Below are 22382 nucleotides of genomic sequence, written 5' to 3'. Positions count from 1 at the left end.
ACAAATTCATATAGACCTTTTTAAAAATGTAATAGCAAAAACTCATAACTGGAAAGCTACTGGAACCGACAATATACACAATTTTTGGTATAAAAAACTTACATCCACACATGAATTACTACTCAAGCACATTAATACATTCATTAGCTCACCCGATACCATGCCACAATATATCACACAAGGTATTACATACATGTTACCAAAAGATCCATCAGACATATCAAACCCTGCAAAATATCGCCCGATCACCTGTTTACAAAATATATATATATAAGATCATCACATCAGCTTTAAGTGAAACAATACATAGACATATACAAGAACATAAAATTTTATCAGAGGAACAAAAAGGATTCCGAAAAAACAGCCAGGGATGCAAAGAACAACTTAGGTACTATTGACGCTGTAGTATCAAAGCTAGCACTCAAACAAAAACGTATACATACACTACGTATACGTAGTACATTTACACTATGTATATAGATTATAAAAAGGCTTTTGATTCAATTCCACACTCCTGGCACAACATACATATTAAAAAACTACAAAATTAATCCGATAATCATTCATTTTCTAAAAAACATTATGCTTAACTGGTATACAAAATTAAAAATATGCAATTTTGATAAAACTACTGAAACCGATTTCATCCCCATAAGAAGAGGTATTTTCCAAGGAGATGCCTTAAGCCCCTTGTGGTTTTGCCTTGCCCTTAACCCACTATCCCACATGCTTAATAAAAATAACATAGGATTTAAAATAACACACAATACAGAAAACATAACTCTTTCACATCTCATGCAGTATATGGATGATATAAAAATTTTTGCAGGCACGCTAAACGAAATTCATACCCTTGTCGATATTACGCAGATATTTTCAAAAGATGTATGCATGGAATTCGGAATCGACAAATGCAAAATCCAATCAATCAATAGAGGGGTGATAGAACATAATAATAATAAAGCCTTTTATTTCCCATAAAAATTACAGCATTTAGATTAAAACTAAGTCTGAACTACTCATTCCTCCTGAACAGGAACCCCCGTGTGGGTAAAGGCCTCCTCCAACCTGCACCATTCGTCTCTATCCCTAGCGTATTGGATCCACTCATTCCCTGCTATTGTTCGAAACATAAACATAATGTGTACCAATTAGCGAATCATGATACCATAGAAACGGTGGACCCCGCTGAAGGGTACAAATATTTGGGCTACTACCAGTCACAAGAAATTCACCACAAAGACACTAAAAAACTACTTCAAGATAATTTCAGACAACGACTACATAAAATATTACACACCCACCTCAATGCTAAAAATCAACACTTGCTATCCCCGTTTTAACATACTCGTTTGGGATCATACGCGGGACAAAATCGGAACTTGCTACGCTACAAAGAATAATAAATGTTTATACAGGGTTACAGGAAAAGTCGACCTAGATCCGTTAAGGGCGTGTAGTATACATCATTTCTGAATGATTTCACTATGAAACCCCCCCTCCTAAACTTAACCGTTTTCGAGATATTCGAGTTTTAATTTTTTTTATGAAAATGCCCAATTTTTCGGCTATTCAATTGAATATTTTGAATTTTTTTTGACTCTTATGATTATTTATTTGGTTTTTTACATGAAGAATGAGATGCTTAATGACCTCAATGACTAAAATTGCACGTAAGTTAACTAAATAGGTCATTGTAGACGATCGAAACTTAAGAAAATAAGTACAAATTATAAAAAAATATTTTTCTTTTCTGGATATCTCAAAATATTATTATGGCACTTGTTCTGCAGATGTGCTTAAAAACATATAATAGCTACTCTTAACATCTACTCGCCATCTATTTGCAATAATGAGAACTTGAAACAGTTAATTGTAATAGCGCCATCTATTGTCGAATAGTGAAAACTATACAAAATTTATATCAGCGCCATCTATGTATGACAGGATGATACTATCAACTTTTTGATTTGGCACCATTTGTTACAGTTGTGGAAAATTATACACAATAAACAATTTACAATTAAAGTGAATTTATAATAATAATAATTATGCCCTAATTATAATAGTGGTAGACTGGTGTTGTAAATTTTAATGTGAGATTGTGCGACAAGATTATGTACTGTGTGAAAAATCATATTGTACAGAGCTTTATAAATGTATTTAAACTTGAACTAGACAATAATAGTTAAAAGCTGTATTATGAAATAAAAATCATGTTTTGTTTATCATATTTACACGTAATAGCGTGTCAATAGAGCGTAAGAAATACTAAATGATAACTGACTGAAGTTTGAAGGAATGTGATATACAGTATAGGATTTTTAGAACTAACCAAAATTGTCTTGTAAATAATTTTCCCAATGTTTACGACAAATACGAGTGCGGAGATTTTGAATGAATCATTATAATCAGCAATCCAAATAATGTTATTTTTAATATTAATTTCTTATTGTCATAAACTAATAAATAAAAATGAATGTGGCTATTTATATTTTTTATTGATTTATTTTAGATATTTTTAAACAATAAGTATTGTCAAAACTGTGACATTTTGCACGCCTCATAAGCGAAGCGTTGAGGTGGGTACTACTGTCACTTCGCGCAAAACATCTGATTTTTCAAACTTAAAATGTCTTTATGTATCATACATTGCACTTGTAAGATAATACATACACACACATATTAAGAAAAAACACTATTTTTAACGTTCATGATATTTTTGATGTCATTTTTGTTATTTAAACTAGTTAAAAAACAGTTTAAAAAAGTTCTGTCTTGGACGTCCGTGTGTCTGTATGTGCGGATCCTTTTTCTTGTTAACACGATAGCGACCGAAATACTTTACTAATCGAGTCTTTTTTTTTTCTCTTACGCTTGAGTATGCTCAGGAATAGAACCCTTTCATTTTTCAGGGTCTGATTCGATGTGGTTTAATTGTTATTAAATAAACAAAAAAAATATCGACTTTTTTTTTTATAGTGTACTCAAAATTCACCATTATAAACTCGATTCTTTATACTATAAGCCAAGGTTTAAAAAAATAAGTTGGTAGTCAGTCCCTTAAACCTGCGCAGTTTCACATCTAGGTGGGGCCACAAGAAAAATAGCTCAATTATTACGGTACCGCTTTCTTTACTTTTCCAAATGTTTTATTTTATTTCATTTTTATATTTATAGTCACGTACTCTTTATAAATAATCAATTTTATTGTAAAGGATGAGATTATGAGGCGTGCACTTTTGGATTTTCCAAACTATTTATTTATTACACCAGCATACAGCGTAGGTATAGTAAGTGTGAATATTTTTGTAAAATAGATAAAAATATTTTGTATGGTAGTGTGCAGTGATATCGTGAAGAGATAAAATAAATGGTGTTTTATATGAATTAATTGAATTTTTATTTAGATCCTTAAAATTCTTACCCAATATGCACAGATTTGAACAAGTGGCAGTGATCTATCTAGCTTATGTACTAGTAAACTGTAAAATACTTTTTATTTAAAGTCGTTAGAAAATGCATATATCGTGTATACCTATAGGTTTAAACTCTTGATAAAGCTAAAAACACGGGTTAAAATCTCGTCGCCCGATTGCGTAGGTATTGTATGTTCTTGAAAATTAAAAAATAATAATCAATTTAGTGGCTATTACTATCTGTCTCACTCACACTTTATGGAATGTCTCTCTCCATCTTATTTAAACCATGCTGTGGTTATTAGGAACGCTTTAGGTACATTAGAATCGTTTTTTGTAATTTCAAAGAAATTGTTAAAAACAGACTTTGTTTAACAAAAATATTTTTGATTAATGGCTGAAAAAAATTCAAAATATTCAATTGAATAGCCGAAAAATTGGGCATTTTCATAAAAAAAATTAAAACTCGAATATCTCGAAAACGGTTAAGTTTAGGAAACTTAGGTTTCATAGTGAAATCATTCAGAAATGATGTGTACTACATTTTACGATTTCAAAAGATCAGCCATAAAAAATATTTTTGTTAACCCCTTACCGCATACAGAGCCATATATGGACGACGAAGTTTATGAATTTTTTATAGGCTAACTATAAACAATATCTAAAAAAACTACCTTACATCTTAAACAGCATTTCATCGAGAATTGGAATGTAATTAATTTATACAGTGTAAATATTATCCATCAGATATATTATAGATTTAGTCTAGCGCGTGCGACGGTTTGGGTGCGCGGAAAAAACCGTGATTTTCAAATTAAGATTTCAATATCAAAAAGGTGAGTAAAGCCATGAAAAAAAATATTTCTTCATTCTTTAGTCTTTCTAAAATAAGGTAAAACATTTGGTTAGGTTGTTTTTTTGCTTTAATCATGTTTTTTTGTACTTTTCCAAATCTGTCATATTTGGCTTCGTATGCATTCCGTCCAAAATATATTATGTCATATGTGGCTGGGTATGCATTCAAGCACAGCATTCAAGGATACTTTCACTGATTGTTCCAGTATCAATCCTAGACACTTTTATCTCACTATGCTAAGCATGTAAATATTATATCATCATCAATAAATACAGACTCATGCTATATGCCACTGTATGATTTTTAATTAGCCGTTTCAGAGCAAATGCGAAAGTCAGGGAAAGCTCTTATTACCAAAAGACGTGGTCGTCTCTCAAAAACTTAGAAACATCGGCATCTCTGGAGTCTCCTCAGTATTTCTGACTCGCCAATTACCGCAAAAAAGCTACGAAAAACTCCTGCAGGACATCTAGATTTTCACTTTGATTCTGTACGGTCTGATGGGATTAGTCATTACCGAATTTGGAAGAAGAACGCCCGTCAGCTATGCCTATATTGTTCCAATTTCGTTCCTTCACGTTATGTGAAAAATATAACGTGTTTTTATGTTATAATGACAAACGTAATTGTTTTAAGCAATTTCACGAAGTATAAGTTGGCTGTGATTCTGGGTGTTATTTAGGTATCCATATAAAGTACTAACATTTCGCCCGCGGCCTCGCCCGCGTTTTCAAAGAAAACCCCGCATAGTTCCCGTTCCCGTGGGATTTTCGGGATAAAACCTATCCTATGTGTTAGTCCAAGTTACCCTCTATATTATGTGTGCTAAATTTCATAGAAGTCGGTTCAGTAGTATTTGCGTGAAACAGTAACAAACAAACACATACACATACATCCACCCTCACAAACTTTCGAATTTATAATATAAGTAGGATAGGATTTATGTAAAGTATATGTAGCATATCAGTTGACTAAGCATTCAGGATACAAGCTTAAGTTTAGTTTGGGGCTTAGCAACCGTGTGTGTGAAATTAATCCGGAATATGTTTTTATTTTATTAATTAGTTACTTTTTTCTAATTGCATACGAAGCCATATATGACAGAAAAAATACAACAAACACTGCATACGAGTCCATATATGGCGCCGTTATATATTTTCTATAATATAAGTAAATAATTTTTTTTCTCAATTTGATCTCATAATGTAAGGTCTAATAAACACTTTTTTGCAAAAAAATAATTTTTATTTCATCTCCTTAATAATTCATGCAATAAGGGGTTAAACAAAGTCTGTTTTTAACAATTTCTTTGAAATTACAAAAAACGATTCTAATGTACCTAAAGCGTTCCTAATAACCACAGCATGGTTTAAATAAGATGGAGAGAGACATTCCATAAAGTGTGAGTGAGACAGATAGTAATAGCCACTAAATTGATTATTATTTTTTAATTTTCAAGAACATAAAATACCTACGCAATCGGGCGACGAGATTTTAACCCGTGTTTTTAGCTTTATCAAGAGTTTAAACCTATAGGTATATACGATATATGCATTTTCTAACGACTTTAAATAAAAAGTATTTTACAGTTTACTAGTACATAAGCTAGATAGATCACTGCCACTTGTTCAAATCTGTGCATATTGGGTAAGAATTTTAAGGATCTAAATAAAAATTCAATCTAATATATAAAAATCAATGCCACTTTTCGTTGTAATTCCATAACTCGAGAACGGCTGAACCGATTTCGATAATTCTTTTTTTATTATATTCCTTGAAGTACGAGGATGGTTCTTATGTAGAGAAAACGTTAATATGTACCACGGGCGAAGCCGGGGCGGACCGCTAGTTAATTCATATAAAACACCATTTATTTTATCTCTTCACGATATCACTGCACACTACCATACAAAATATTTTTATCTATTTTACAAAAATATTCACACTTACTATACCTACGCTGTATGCTGGTGTAATAAATAAATAGTTTGGAAAATCCAAAAGTGCACGCCTCATAATCTCATCCTTTACAATAAAATTGATTATTTATAAAGAGTACGTGACTCTAAATATAAAAATGAAATAAAATAAAACATTTGGAAAAGTAAAGAAAGCGGTACCGTAATAATTGAGCTATTTTTCTTGTGGCCCCACCTAGATGTGAAACTGCGCAGGTTTAAGGGACTGACTACCAACTTATTTTTTTAAACCTTGGCTTATAGTATAAAGAATCGAGTTTATAATGGTGAATTTTGAGTACACTATAAAAAAAAAAAAAGTCGATATTTTTTTTGTTTATTTAATAACAATTAAACCACATCGAATCAGACCCTGAAAAATGAAAGGGTTCTATTCCTGAGCATACTCAAGCGTAAGAGAAAAAAAAAAGACTCGATTAGTAAAGTATTTCGGTCGCTATCGTGTTAACAAGAAAAAGGATCCGCACATACAGACACACGGACGTCCAAGACAGAACTTTTTTAAACTGTTTTTTAACTAGTTTAAATAACAAAAATGACATCAAAAATATCATGAACGTTAAAAATAGTGTTTTTTCTTAATATGTGTGTGTATGTATTATCTTACAAGTGCAATGTATGATACATAAAGACATTTTAAGTTTGAAAAATCAGATGTTTTGCGCGAAGTGACAGTAGTACCCACCTCAACGCTTCGCTTATGAGGCGTGCAAAATGTCACAGTTTTGACAATACTTATTGTTTAAAAATATCTAAAATAAATCAATAAAAAATATAAATAGCCACATTCATTTTTATTTATTAGTTTATGACAATAAGAAATTAATATTAAAAATAACATTATTTGGATTGCTGATTATAATGATTCATTCAAAATCTCCGCACTCGTATTTGTCGTAAACATTGGGAAAATTATTTACAAGACAATTTTGGTTAGTTCTAAAAATCCTATACTGTATATCACATTCCTTCAAACTTCAGTCAGTTATCATTTAGTATTTCTTACGCTCTATTGACACGCTATTATGTGTAAATATGATAAACAAAACATGATTTTTATTTCATAATACAGCTTTTAACTATTATTATCTAGTTCAAGTTTAAATACATTTATAAAGCTCTGTACAATATGATTTTTCACACAGTACATAATCTTGTCGCACAATCTCACATTAAAATTTACAACACCAGTCTACCACTATTATAATTAGGGCATAATTATTATTATTATAAATTCACTTTAATTGTAAATTGTTTATTGTGTATAATTTTCCACAACTGTAACAAATGGTGCCAAATCAAAAAGTTGATAGTATCATCCTGTCATACATAGATGGCGCTGATATAAATTTTGTATAGTTTTCACTATTCGACAATAGATGGCGCTATTACAATTAACTGTTTCAAGTTCTCATTATTGCAAATAGATGGCGCTGTTATAAATATTATATAGTTTAACTTTTCGACGATAGATGGCGCTATTACAAATAACTGTGTCAAGATCCCATTATTGGGAATAGATGGCGCTGTAATAGATTTTAAATAGTTTTAACTTCTCGACAATAGATGGCGCTTTGACAAATAACTGTCTAGTTCCGTTATTTAATATAGATGGCGTTGTGTCTGTCGTATGATGTAAAGCGTGTTCACGCGCTTGGTCCCTCAGCAACTTCTATAATGTAGTTCCTGTAAATAAAATATGGAAATTTAATTTGTCGTTTTATTAAGATTTGAATTTTTTATTCATTTCAACCCTATGAGTAGATTTTACAGATGAATATATTATATAAAATTATAAAGCGAGCATTTGCTTATTTGAAACTGTTTACAACGAGCATTTGCTTATTTTTTTCAATTATTGGACTGTGTAAAATTTTAAAACAATGTACAAACAATTCATAGACAACTTTTACATAACTAAAGATTTAGAGAACATATTTTAACCATCTAAAAATCTAGAAATCAAGTAGCGTATGGTTCACTATGCATGATGGTAACGTGATGCCATGATAAAATGGCAAAGGGCAAAGATACTCTGAAAGATAGATTGGTCATTGCCATAGGTCATTTTTCGATTGAAGCCTTATGAATAAATAAAATGAAAATTTTGAGTTAGCTACCTGATAGATAGAGCAAGTTTTAAAAAGGCAAACGGTAATTTTTTTTAATGTGATTTTTTTTAAGTCTCTTGAATTTGTGAACATACTGGTTAATTTTATCTTGATATTAAATTCATAAAGATGTAACTTTCAAGTTAGATCGAACATCACACGGAGTGGAAATAAAAAAAAGAAGGAGGTGCTCAATTCGGTCGGTATATTTTTGGTCCCATAAAAATGTAATTCGTGTAGGCCCAGTAGTTTTTATTTAATAAGTATTTTTGTCTGTTCTCGATGATAATTGAAATCTAGCAAGTAACTTTGATTCACTTCTCATTTGCCGATTGCTTAAATATTTTACCTATGTATATTGGTCCATGCCTATACGTATGTAAATTGGATAGCGATGAAAAATGATCATGACATAATATACAGCTGATTTGATGATGGATTCGGAAGGTGGCTATATGAACTCAGTAATTAATTGACTCAACTTTATCGAGTTTGGAGTGCGGGTGGTAAGTGGTAACTATCATCTAGAGCCCGATCAAGGAGCAAGAAAGTAGCCATAGTAACTATTTTACAATATAAAATACACTAAAAAGTATTAAATAAAAATAACCACATAAAAAAACCGACTCCAAAAACGGAAAAATAAAAAAGATTCGATATTATTAAATACATACAATTACTTAGATGTGCTATTTACTAAATAGGTTTGAAGCCGATATAAAGGCATATCATATAAACAAATATACTGCTGCATATATTTAATATTTATCTATTCACGGTTATCTCAAAATATAATTCATTGATTTCCATGAGGTTTATTTTAGGTGATTTATGATAAAATTTCTGTTTTATTCGATTAACATTATTCATTAGCGAACTTTTAATAAAACAGACAAAGATAGACCTCAGATTGGGAGCTGTGTGTGTGTGGACTTTATGTGGATATTATGATGACGAATTTCAGAAATCTTTATTATATCCCCGCATGGGTGGTTTTTAGGAAAATTAGTATTGATGCCTTTTTAAGACGAAGTGGTAAGTTAAGAAGCGTAAAATATGGCGACAGAGGTGTCTATAATTTTATGACGTACAATTTTGCTCTGACGGAATTTTATTACTACAGTTACGATTATTCATAATAAGTTTACCGAAATAATTTTAGATTGTTCAGTTTAAAATAAAAGCTATATTCCGTTGTTTGTTTTTAAATCTATACTAATATTATAAAGCTGAAGAGTTTGTTTGTTTGTTTGAACGCGCTAATCTCGGGAACTACTAGTCCGATTTGAAAAATTCTTTCGGTGTTAGATAGCCCATTTATCGAGGAAGGTTATAGGCTATATATCATCACGTTACGACCAACAGGAGTGGAGCCACGAGGGTGAAACCGCGCGGAGCAGCTAGTCTAGAATAAATATAAAAACTGTAACTTCTCTAAAAAAAAACTCTTATTCATTATGATCAAAAGCCACGAAATTGATTAATAAATTAATTTATTTAATTTTAATTTTTAAGAGCATAAAAAAATACGCAATCGTGATACGGGATTTGAACCCGTGCCTTACGCTTTAAACCATTAAAGTTTAGACTATCTATGTTCCAAAGACTAAAATAAATAATATTTAGTAGGTATTTTACTAGTTTTACCGTAGTCCGAACGGGTGCGCACGGTACATGAGCTAGATCATTGCCACTTGATCAAATCTGTGCATATTGGGTAAGAATTTTAAGGATGTAAATAAAAATTCAATTAATTCATATAAAACCCCATTTATTTTATCTCTCCGCGATATCACTGCACACTACCATACAAAATATTTTTATCTATGTTACAAAAATATTCACATTTACTGTACGTATGCTGGTGTAATAAATAAAAATGTCACAGTTTTGACAATATTGTATAAAAATCTCTAAAATAAATCAATAAAAAAAGATAAACAGCCACATTCATTAATTATAATTAAATTTCTCATTCCTTACTTTATGATAATAATAACATATAGAAATTAATAACATTATTTGGATTGCTGATTATAATGATTAATTCAAAATCACCGCACTGGTATTTTTTGAAAACCTTTGCAAAATTTACAAGACAATTTTAGTTAAGAAAGTTTTATAGTGTATATTTTACAAGTTGAAAAGTTTCAACAATGAACAAAACCCAAAGATTATTCTCCGTGCAATGATAAAATCTATTCCATACAAATCATTAATCAAATAATATTCCACAAGTATCGGACATATTTATTATCAGTACTTAAAATTATCCTAAATCACAAAATCACTATCACATTTCTTCAAACCTCAGTGTCAGGTAACAGTTAGTTTTTCTTACGCTCAATAACGTGTACATAATAAACATAACATGATTATTATTTCATAATACAGCTTAGCCATTCATGCGCATATTGTCTAGATCAAGTTCATACATTTATAAAGCTGTACATTGTACAATATGATTTTTCACACAGTACATAATCTCTTCGCACAATCTCACATTAAAATTTACACCACCAGTCCACCACTATTATAATTAGTATATAATTATTATTATAAATTCACTATAATTCTGCAGTGTGCATAAATTTTTCCACAACTGTAACAGATGGCGCCAAATCAAAAAGTTGATAGTACCATCCTATCGTCCATAGATAGCGCTGTTATAAAATTTTTATATAGTTTTAACTTTTCGACAATAGATGGCGCTATTACAAATAACTGTTTCAAGTTCCCATAATTGAAAATAGATGGCGTTGTTTCTGTCGTATGATGTAATGCGCGTTCACTCGCTTGGTTTCTCAGTAACTTCATTTATGGTATTAGTTTTGGTGTTCTCGATCGCTGCTGGTGCCAAAGGTGTAATGGCGGGCGCATCTTTTTCTAATGGCCGGAAAGACCAGCTTCCCGCGCCGTCAAATTCTAAGACGTGTGTGTGGTATTTCCTGAAATAAAATATAAAAATTAAATTTGATTTCTTTTAACACGATTTTATTTTTTCTTCATTGCAACCCTTTGAGTAGATTTTACATATGGATATAAAATTATAAAGCGAGCATTTGCATATTAAAAACTGTTTTAATTAAAATTTTAAGATATTTTCAGTAACAATAATTATATTTTAATAAGTGAATGTGTTAACTTTAAAATCATTAAAAATAAAAACAGTTAACTTAATAACAAAAATCTAAAAATCAAGTAGATACTCACCATACACTGGGTCTATGCGTGATGGAAAGTAACGTGATGCCCTCCTTGATGGCCTCCTCGTACATCACCACCTCCGTTTCCATGGAAACCGCGCTCGTACACTCGTCCAGTAGCGCGTACACCGGTCTGAAAGTGACAATTTAGTTCTAGAATAGAAGTTTCCAATATTTAAATATTACGTCGCCACGTCGTCGTCCGTGATCTGTTCTCTGTGGCAGTCTTTCTTATATTTGACAAGTTATTTTTTTTATTTTGTATGTGCTCTTTGAGTGATGTTAATTGTGATGCATACTTTACCAGTCGTAAAACATAAAGCCGCACATAAATTTCGACGTCCTTTATGATTTGACGTTACATTTACTCACTCAATTATCGTACAACTTATGCAGATCGCCGTTCACACGTCACTATTGCCTGTGACGTCACGCCGCCCCTCCTACACACGTGACCCGTGTGACGTCACGCTCACCTGTGGTAGAACATGCGCGCGCAGGCGACGCGCTGCTTCTCGCCGCCGGAGAGCGTGGCGCGCCAGTCGCGCACGGCGCGCAGGCCGCCGTGGCGCGCGGCGCACGCGTGTGACGTCACGCTCACCTGTGGTAGAACATGCGCGCGCAGGCGACGCGCTGCTTCTCGCCGCCGGAGAGCGTGGCGCGCCAGTCGCGCACGGCGCGCAGGCCGCCGTGGCGCGCGGCGCACGCGTGTGACGTCACGCTCACCTGTGGTAGAACATGCGCGCGCAGGCGACGCGCTGCTTCTCGCCGCCGGAGAGCGTGGCGCGCCAGTCGCGCACGGCGCGCAGGCCGCCGTGGCGCGCGGCGCACGCGTGTGACGTCACGCTCACCTGTGGTAGAACATGCGCGCGCAGGCGACGCGCTGCTTCTCGCCGCCGGAGAGCGTGGCGCGCCAGTCGCGCACGGCGCGCAGGCCGCCGTGGCGCGCGGCGCACGCGTGTGACGTCACGCTCACCTGTGGTAGAACATGCGCGCGCAGGCGACGCGCTGCTTCTCGCCGCCGGAGAGCGTGGCGCGCCAGTCGCGCACGGCGCGCAGGCCGCCGTGGCGCGCGGCGCACGCGTGTGACGTCACGCTCACCTGTGGTAGAACATGCGCGCGCAGGCGACGCGCTGCTTCTCGCCGCCGGAGAGCGTGGCGCGCCAGTCGCGCACGGCGCGCAGGCCGCCGTGGCGCGCGGCGCACGCGTGTGACGTCACGCTCACCTGTGGTAGAACATGCGCGCGCAGGCGACGCGCTGCTTCTCGCCGCCGGAGAGCGTGGCGCGCCAGTCGCGCACGGCGCGCAGGCCGCCGTGGCGCGCGGCGCACGCGTGTGACGTCACGCTCACCTGTGGTAGAACATGCGCGCGCAGGCGACGCGCTGCTTCTCGCCGCCGGAGAGCGTGGCGCGCCAGTCGCGCACGGCGCGCAGGCCGCCGTGGCGCGCGGCGCACGCGTCGAGCCGCACGACGCGCAGGATGTGCGCCGCGCGCGCCTCCGCCGCCGCGTCGTGCTCGCCCGCGCGCGACGGGTACGTTATCTGGTCGATCAGCGAGCCCATCGACATGTACGGCCTGCACGCACACAATTAACAATGAATCGGGAATGTAGAGTCAAGAAATACGTTTGTAGTCACACTCACAATGAATGAATGAAAAATTATTTATTACACACTAAATACAGTATTAAAAATCAAGAGCGAAACAAATAATGATATGTACAGAGGGGTCATATTTAAAAAAAAATCAATAATAATTGTTGGTGATTAAAACAAAAAAAAAGACTTCTAGCAAGAAATTGAAACTGCAACATACAACACAACAAGCACATCTACATTCCGTACCTCTGCGGTATATAGAACATGACAGGCCTGGCGCTGCAGTGCGGCGGCGCGTTGGGCTCGCCGGCGCAGTGCGCGCACGCGCACGGCCGCGGCACGCTCAGCTCGCCGCCGAACACCGGCCACAGACCGGAGATTATACGGAACAAACTGGAATAGAAGGATCATTGATAAGTATTTGATTTTGAATAAAAAAAATACTATTGACACTTAAAATACAGACTTAATACATCAAAAATCATAACCAAATTTAATTTTAATAAAAAGATCAAGTTTTTAAAAGAAACACTGTCATCCTACGAAGCAGTCTTTAACCATTCCATAAATTAGAAAATTTTAAATAATAGAAAAAAAATCGTTCAGGATGCATGATTCAAACTGGGTCTTTCGCCTTGCCGGGACGAACAAGCATTTAAATTTTTTCGTTATTTCGGACATCCGATCTAACTCAAATTCCAACACCTATCACAAAATTTTGTGTTCCACTGAATATGCAGCCAAATAAAAAATTTCAATCATCATTCATCACTAATTATAAACAAAAACCTACCTCGATTTGCCGCATCCATTAGGACCCACTATAAGCAGATGCGTTCCCGGGTTCAAATCTAGCGTCACCCCGCTAGCTACTACGTCACACGTCGGCGTCACTATGGGCACGTTGCGAAGGCGAATTGATAGGTCACTCGTGTACGTGACTTTACCTAGAAATATAAATAAAATAAAATAAAACATTCTAGAACATTACTTGAACTGCTAACTAGCAGATGCAATATAAAATAACTTTTAAATAATAAAAGCATTAGAAAGAAAGAAATAAATGAATTTACTGACAACTTTCATTAAAATTTACACATTATTTCGTAGCAATAAACGTTCAAAGTTAATAGTATACGCTCATTAGAAAACTCTGCCTAAAAGATACGTAGGCAGATTTATCTTCGGACAATTTTTACCACAATAATTGCGAATACAGTCATTCAAATATATTTTTTTTTATTTTATATCTTTTAAAACACCACAAAAACCCTCACCCATCGGCACCGGCTGCTTGTCCCGGAAGGTGACCTGGAAGCCGTGCGCGCTGGGCGCGGCCACGTGCACGGCGCGCACGCACTTGCCACGCGCCACTTCTCCGAACACCACCAGCATGTCCGACACGCGGGTCGCGTAGCCCGCTAGCGTTACTATTTCCTGCGATATTAATGTATAAATAACATCCTATTACCACCAGCTACGCTAGTTTCAATAGTTCCCGTAAACAAATCCAACTCCAGGCTTAGTGGTAAGAATGTAACTCCGGTAAATGTTAATGTAACAGATAGTTCCCGCGATATAAATGAACAAATCAAACTCCAGGCTTAGTGGTAAGAATGTAACTCCGGTAAATGTTAATGTAACAGATAGTTTCACTATTTCCCGCGATATAAATGAACAAATCAAACTCCAGGCTTAGTGGTAAAAATGTAACTCAGGTAAATGTTAATGTAACAGATAGTTTCACTATTTCCCGCGATATAAATGAATAAATCCAACTCCAGGCTTAGTGGTAAGAATGTAACTCCGGTAAATATTAATGTAACAGATAGTTTCACTATTTCCCGCGATATAAATGAATAAATCCAACTCCAGGCTTAGTGGTAAGAATGTAACTCAGGTAAATGTTAATGTAACAGATAGTTTCACTATTTCCCGCGATATAAATGAACAAATCCAACTCCAGGCTTAGTGGTAAGAATGTAACTCCGGTAAATGTTAATGTAACAGATAGTTTCACTATTTCCCGTAATTTTATTACAGAAGCTATTATTTGTCCTATTTATGTAAATATTTATGTAAATAGGACAAATAATAGCTTCTGTAATAAAATTTTATGTTTAATTAGTCATTTTACCTACTTTGAAATTTCATGTAATCATGTAAATATTTTTTATTTTGTTACAAACCTTATAACTAGACATGAGCCTCTCGATGGCATCAGCTGCAGAATTCAATAGGTTACGTGACGTCGTCATGTACTCCGTTCTTGCACTTATGCCTTCACCGGTTGTACCTGAAAGAATATGAGTAGTATATTTATATGGTGATTTAAAAGATCAAAAATCACTATTTTTATTGAGCTTAAATTGGAAATTATAAAGAGAGTACATATTTATTGACTTTGATATTTTCAAATGTGTAGAAAAAGAAAAAAATAGTCTACAGGTATACAGAAAGATACAACCCAAGTTCCTACTTTTTGAAATTATAATAACTAGATGCAGATTTCGAATCTAGACATAAACTTCATGCAGAACTGCTCCAGCATCACGTACCACAGCTTCTTGTTGAGCTGTGACGTCCTAGGCCAGGTCCTGCCAAAAGAAACCTAACCAAATGCAGGTGTCTCACCGTCTGGGTCGCGGAAGAATTCCAACCAATACCCGCGGCCCCATCATTAAAGCGGTACGACGGAACACAGTGGGGTTTTAGTCGGTAAGAATCCGACAAAACCCACGGCTCCTTCCCCGGGAGCCGTGGGTATCTTTGGAAGATTTCCCAACTATAAAAAAAAAATTGTTTGTCTGTAAAGTCGGTTTACTGACGAGAGTTGAACGTGACAACGTCCGATTGTGCTTCTTTGTCGCTCGTTCCGCGCTCTCGCTTGCACTTCAAGCCTTACGGAACGCCTCAGAGCGAGGTAACGCCGCATGAGTCATGTTTTTGGAATGCGTGCTTTGTGCGTACATCTGGCTCTATCGAATTATAAGACGTTGTCACGTCAAATGCAGGTGTCTCACCGTCCAGCCGCTTGCCGGTGAGTATGGGCAGCGCCAGCATCACCATCCCGGTGCCAGACCACACGTACTTCATGCAGAACTGCTCCAGCATCACGTACCACAGCTTCTTGTTGAACACGGACGTCATTTGGGCGACCAGTTGTTTGTACGCGGATTGCAACTGTCCGAGTTCCACCTGGAATTACAGTTTAAAAATTAACTATTAGAATTTTTCAAGAATGTAATTACTTATTTTTACTATTTTTTTTTTTTGTTTCTTAATAATAAGACTTGGAAACGTTTATTAGTTTTCTATTTACCGAGACCATTGCAAAATAACAGCATCATTGCTGTGGAAATCGAGCAAAAACGAATAGCCGACTGAAATTTTAGAAGATTAATTACAGAAGCACTCAATTGTTGATCTTTAATTTGCAATCAAGAATATAGTTCAGTAAGGAACTTAATCTCTACCATATTTTTTTAACAAAATCACTTACATTATGTCCTCCATAGAAAGCGACCTCCTCCGCATGTGCAATCAGTCTAGAATGTACGTGACGCAAGTTTGCCTTCATTCTTGCCTCTTCACCAGCCAGGGCACCGAACCTTGGACTCAGTAGTCGGAGTAGCTGACCAGTTAGACATATCACTACTGTGGCTATACCGGGACCTGGAGAAGAAGATTTAAACAATTTTATATATGATCAAATTTGTATTTCAAATTAGTTATTTCATTTGCATAACATACATACTAGAATCTAGTAACTAGATGTATGTTGGGCAAATGAAATAACCAATGGTAATGTAACTTTTTTTTGTCAAAATCTGGCACACATACATTTAAACATTTTGTATCTCTTCATTAATTTGTAAATAAATAATTTTGAATTATAAATTGATTATTATTTTCCCTACTTTTACTTCATATCAGACCAAATTACAGCTTATATCGAAGTTTATGACTTATAAATCGACTTATAAAACAGAGCACTATCAAATTTCCCTATTGGGATAAAGAGTAGGATAACTTAACCCTATAAGCTATAAGGCTTTTTCCTACTCACCAGGAACATTAAAGATTTATTTATAAAATACTAGTGGTCCGCCCCGGCTTCGCCCGTAGTACATATTTCGCAATAAAAGGTAGCCTATGTCCTTTCTCGAGTATCAAAATATCTCCATACCAAATTTCATGCAAATTGGTTCAGTAGTTTAGGCGTGATAAAGTAACAGACAGACAGACAGACAGAGTTACTTTCGCATTTATAATATTAGTATGGATAAACCAACCCATAAAGCAAAAGCCAAACCCATAAGCCCCAAAACATAACCCTGAAAAAAAAAGGAGAAAAATCGTTTAATACTTTTAGTACTCACCAAGGAATATATTGCCCTTCATCTTGTTCGAATAACTGGCTAGAGTGAGCACAATGAGCAACAGGTCGAAGCACGGCTTCGTCAACGAACTGTATAGATGTGCAACGGACTGTGCGAACACTGATACGTCTTCTGTTAACCTGGAAGTAAAATTTTATTTTTAAGTAACGATTTATGTCTATATAAATAGACTAGCTGTTCCCCGCGGTTTCACCCGCATTTCTCCGCTCCTGTTGGCTGTTGGTTAGTAGTTGGTTGGTGGGTTATTAATTAGTGACTTATGATTTGCAAAGTAGGGAATTATATCCTGTTTGATGTAAAACATACTACAGGGTGAATATATTGACTGTAATAAGTAAAAAAATAAATATTGATTGTATAATTTAGACTGAAATAAGAGTAACAAAACAATGACAAATTTCGAATGAAAGCTTATCAGTAACCCGGGCATACACATATGCTGCTTTTAAATGCCTTTTCTATATGAAAATAGACCTTATCTATACATATAATAAATCTGTAGAAGGGTCAATTCTGTACATTGAAAATATTGAAAAAATAAATAGCAGGGGGTGTTATTGGATCGATACCAAGCCCAAATATGTGATTAAAAAAATTTTTGTCTGTCTGTCTGTCTGTCTGTCTGTATGTGAAGGCATCACGTGAAAACTAACGGTTCGATTTCGATGAAACTTGGTATAATTATACCGTATAATCCTGGGCATAAAATAGGATACTTTTTATCCCGGAAAAATACGTAGAAAAAAAATAATCTTAATTTTTCTTAATTGTTCCGCGCGGACGGAGTCACGGGCGGAAGCTAGTTGTGAATATTTAGAAACAAATAAAAACTTAAACTATTAAATAACAAAAAATATCTCACCTATGATCAGCATTCTCAATCCTAGCATCCAAATTAGCCACTCTATAGTAAGTCTGGTTCTTGAAGTACAATTCGTACGCATGGTTCACGAGTCTAGTCCTGAAGGCTAGAGCCAATCTTCCTTCAAGGTATCTTATCATTGAGTTGATGAAAGTGGCCGGTACAGCTATTCCGAACCATTGTAGGAGCAGTGCGGCGAACGCCCGCATGTCCTTTTGGACTATGTGCTTTACTGGAAGGAGATAGAGTTCATTTTAGCTTGTGTTTATTTATGTTTTCTTCAATTACATTTTTCAAGTAGGACAGATAAAACTAAAAGGTCAGACAACGTCCAATATAGTGATTGTATACCAACAAATAACATTAGAATATAGTATAGGTATATATTACGTTATCTTACTTATATTTCTAGAAAGAGTTATTATTTCAGTATGTTGTATTTATTATTACCTTAACAAATGAGTAATTATTTATTTCAGTTATGGATATAAAACCATGACTAATCGTTGCTATTGTTTGCACAGGGTTATAACATAACTACGTATATAGTGTAAGAAATAAACCTAAATATTGTTATTTCATTGTCTGGAAAATAATAACAAAGTAAGATAATTTAATAGATCCAAACATTTACAGTGAAATAAAGAAAAACAGTTCAAATTATTTTCCATAACTTTATTTAACTTTCTTATTAATTAGGACTCAACGTTTGACCATAAAACATTTAATCATATTTAAATTAATACAAAAGATGTAAACAATAACAGTATTAATTGTATAAAGAAAAACATGTTCAAACTAAAATGTCCTAAAAAACTAACTATCAACAACATGACTTCTGACCAAAAAAATATGAACATTTCCCTCAATAAATCTTACCTATAGAACCTTCCAGCGACGCAACATATATAGACAGGAAGGTCCTCGAGAAAAGGCAGAGTGTGTGCACAGTGAGCAACGCTACTTCATGGCTGCGGAAGCCGGGCACCATGATCTTGGCAAGCGATATCAGCTGCCGGAGGAACTCCAGGTTTAGACCTGGTACGTGTTCTTCTATGGATTGCGTGTCGTCGGCGTCCTCCTGGAAATTTTGTGGAATTTTTAAATAGCTATTTATATTTTAAAGTTCAAAGGTAGCATAAAAGAAATCTGGAGATTTCGCGAGTACTCCCCAATTGCGTAGTAAAGTTTTATGAAGAAATATGCACTCTTTTTTAGTCAGATTGGATATACCAACTTATAAGTCAGTCATTCACATGAGTAATCTACAACATTTTGAACATAATTTTTAATTTAATTAAATAATACCAAAAATGGCATGTAGGATAGTAGCGTGGTTACTTAAAGGACACCTCAAATCTATCTCTACTTCATATTATTCTATTTGGTAAAACCATGGATTTCTTCTAACCATTCAACTACCAGCAAGTACTTACAATATTCTGTTTATTATCCGTATCCACCTCCCCTCGACACAACGCGCACTGTTCCGCCCCGCAGCTCCCCCCACAAGTTTGGGTTTCTGCACTGCCACTATCCACATTTTGCAGTGTGCCATTTTTGGCTACCTGGAATGTTATTTGATTATATGAATTAATATAAAATATAATCTATTGATGAAAACTTTAAAGGCCTCTTGTAAGAAAATGTAATTTGAATGTCAGTGTTATAGAATGTCTGATTTAAAAATTTTGTTTAATCTTATTCTAATAATATGAGGAGGACCGTCTACAGTATCCTATCTAACAATACATTGTTGTGAATTTTATGAAATAACCGAACTTGCGTATGAAAGAAAAAAGTTTTAAATAAGAACCCAAAAGTGAACAACAATTATAGTTCTTAGAGGTTATTTAAAAACAATAACAACTAAAGTGTTATGTTTACACAAAAATATTTTTTTATCTTTTAAAACCATTAACTTTGACTCTATCAAGGTCCTATACAACCTATACTTTTGAACTTTTGATAAACTAAAATATATAACCAGGACAAACTTTCAACTAATTCCTTTAAATCAAAATCCTTCACAGCATAATACAGCCTATATCAGATCATATATCTATGAACATAAACTATTTATAGTCTATAAACACTGTGATGTAAGACTAAAAACAAACGTGATCAGTTTACATTCCTGCTCAACCGAGTGAAGCCGCAGACTTACATTAGCCTTGCAAGTATCATTGCGTCATCATAATGATTTATATGCAAACATCCGAATGGCAACCATTTTTTGTTTTATTAATTTTTTCTTTACGCAGTATACCGTTATGCATTTAACGTGCACTTCGGATGTTAGGCAATTTAGATTTCAATAAAATTTAGGTCATTGTAAACTGCAGTTTAGTTGAATAAATTTGATGTATAAGAATTTCATACAGCAAAATTAATTACCTGCGTTATAATAATATTAATTTTACTTGCTTCTATAAATATACTTGTGAATATGGAAATATATCAAATATATTTTTGTATATCCTGTTATTAACATTTTATCAAAATCATAATTTTCAATTCTATATTTATAGGAGTATAATTTAATTAAACCAGCAAATCTTAATAAAATTTTAAATCGTTTGATTTATCGAGAAGCATAAGATTGTCAAAAAACGAATACTAAAGATTAACGTTATCTAATCAATTCTTATTAATTTAAAAATGTATAATATGTATGTGTAGGTTATGTGTAAGTTTATCATTGCTTACAAAATGCCTACTTGAAATAAAATGCATCTATTAAAACGTAAGAGTTTTAACAACATCCTCTCTCACACACTAATCATTAATTCTGTCAATCATGTGCTAGAATGTGTAGCGAGGAACTTTAAGACAAGAGGAGAGAAGAGGACTTTAGGAGGAACAAACACATTCCTCGATACGCATCCTCAGTGGAAAAGCACCCTTACAAGACACAAAGCCATTTCTGGCCTCATGTTATAATTTAAAAACACTCACTTTATAATTATTATTATTATTATGACACGGCGGCTGTTTCTTCTCCCTTGTGCCGTACACAGCGCACGCGGCGAGCGCCACCCCGACCCCGACGCCTACCGCGATCGTTGGCTGCACTCTGAACGCTTGCTCGCGTATCTTCGTCAATATCGCTGGCATTTTGAACCTTATTCCGTTGACTTATGTGTTATATTTCCTTGAATTTGTAGCTTCGAATTCAAGTTTACGTATTTTGTACGTAGTTTCACGTTGTGTTCTCTGCTAGTGGCGTTTTCATCTCGTCCATTTTTCTGTAACAAACAAAATTAAATTATTTTTTAACAATATTCTGATTTGCATTAAAGGTTTATAAAAAATTACCTACTAAACTGTTTAATCTTATAAGTTGAAAAAGTTTCTCAGTATCACGCATTTTATCATGTTTAAAAATATTTAAGAATATTCCTTTCCATAATTAACATTAATCAATCAGATAATAACTAGGAAACATATTTATAATTAAGTAGTACTTATAAATTCTTTTCAAAACACTAATTACTTATTGCACACATAATCTACACACATCGCATAGTCAGAACAATAATTATATTGTGAAGGCGACTTCCTCATTGTCATTAGTCACCGTGTTTTAACTCACTAGATGTTAATGTGACAAGGCTTTTCAAGATGGTTTAATAATTTTAACAGTTTATTTTTCTATATAACATCTACGAAAAAAATAATACTAAAGTATGAAACTTCCAAAGCTTGTAAAAATTTGCAAGTTACAAGGCATTCGCATTGATTAGTCTATTTGAAAATTATTAAGTTTTGTTATAAAAACAACGCATTAAAAAAGGCTCATTCAAAGTGTCAAACAACGCTGTTTGCACTTGCCTTAAATGTTAACCTACATGATCCTCGAACGGATATACTTAAGTAAATGTACTAATAAATAACAAGATCGAAGTAACCTTTAAGCCCCATGATTTACGTAAAACATCAGT

The 22382-nt window shown here is 34.9% G+C and overlaps 1 protein-coding gene across 3 annotated transcripts in view; it reads right to left on the bottom strand.

Moving 5' to 3' along the window:
- Positions 1–10122: 10122 nt before the first annotated feature.
- The window catches only part of LOC123703511 (ATP-binding cassette sub-family D member), a 54929-nt gene continuing 42669 nt past the window's right edge, over positions 10123–22382 (bottom strand). For all 3 annotated transcript variants that reach the window (XM_045651550.1, XM_045651552.1, XM_045651551.1), the window contains 14 exons: positions 21397–21686; positions 19875–20006; positions 19318–19519; positions 18439–18670; positions 17556–17695; positions 16676–16848; positions 16197–16371; positions 15363–15469; positions 14451–14610; positions 13967–14120; positions 13420–13566; positions 12926–13150; positions 11582–11707; positions 10123–11316 (listed from right to left, as the gene is read on the bottom strand). In XM_045651550.1, the coding sequence (XP_045507506.1) occupies positions 11157–11316; positions 11582–11707; positions 12926–13150; positions 13420–13566; positions 13967–14120; positions 14451–14610; positions 15363–15469; positions 16197–16371; positions 16676–16848; positions 17556–17695; positions 18439–18670; positions 19318–19519; positions 19875–20006; positions 21397–21555 (2292 nt within the window). In that variant the 5' untranslated portion in view covers positions 21556–21686 and the 3' untranslated portion in view covers positions 10123–11156. The remainder of the gene's footprint in view (positions 11317–11581; positions 11708–12925; positions 13151–13419; positions 13567–13966; positions 14121–14450; positions 14611–15362; positions 15470–16196; positions 16372–16675; positions 16849–17555; positions 17696–18438; positions 18671–19317; positions 19520–19874; positions 20007–21396; positions 21687–22382) is intronic.

This window comes from Colias croceus, chromosome 26, assembly GCF_905220415.1.
Source record: "Colias croceus chromosome 26, ilColCroc2.1".
Classification (NCBI taxonomy): Eukaryota; Metazoa; Arthropoda; class Insecta; order Lepidoptera; family Pieridae; genus Colias; species Colias croceus.
Note: the sequence above shows the minus strand (reverse complement) of the source record. Positions and strands in the feature narration are given on the sequence as shown.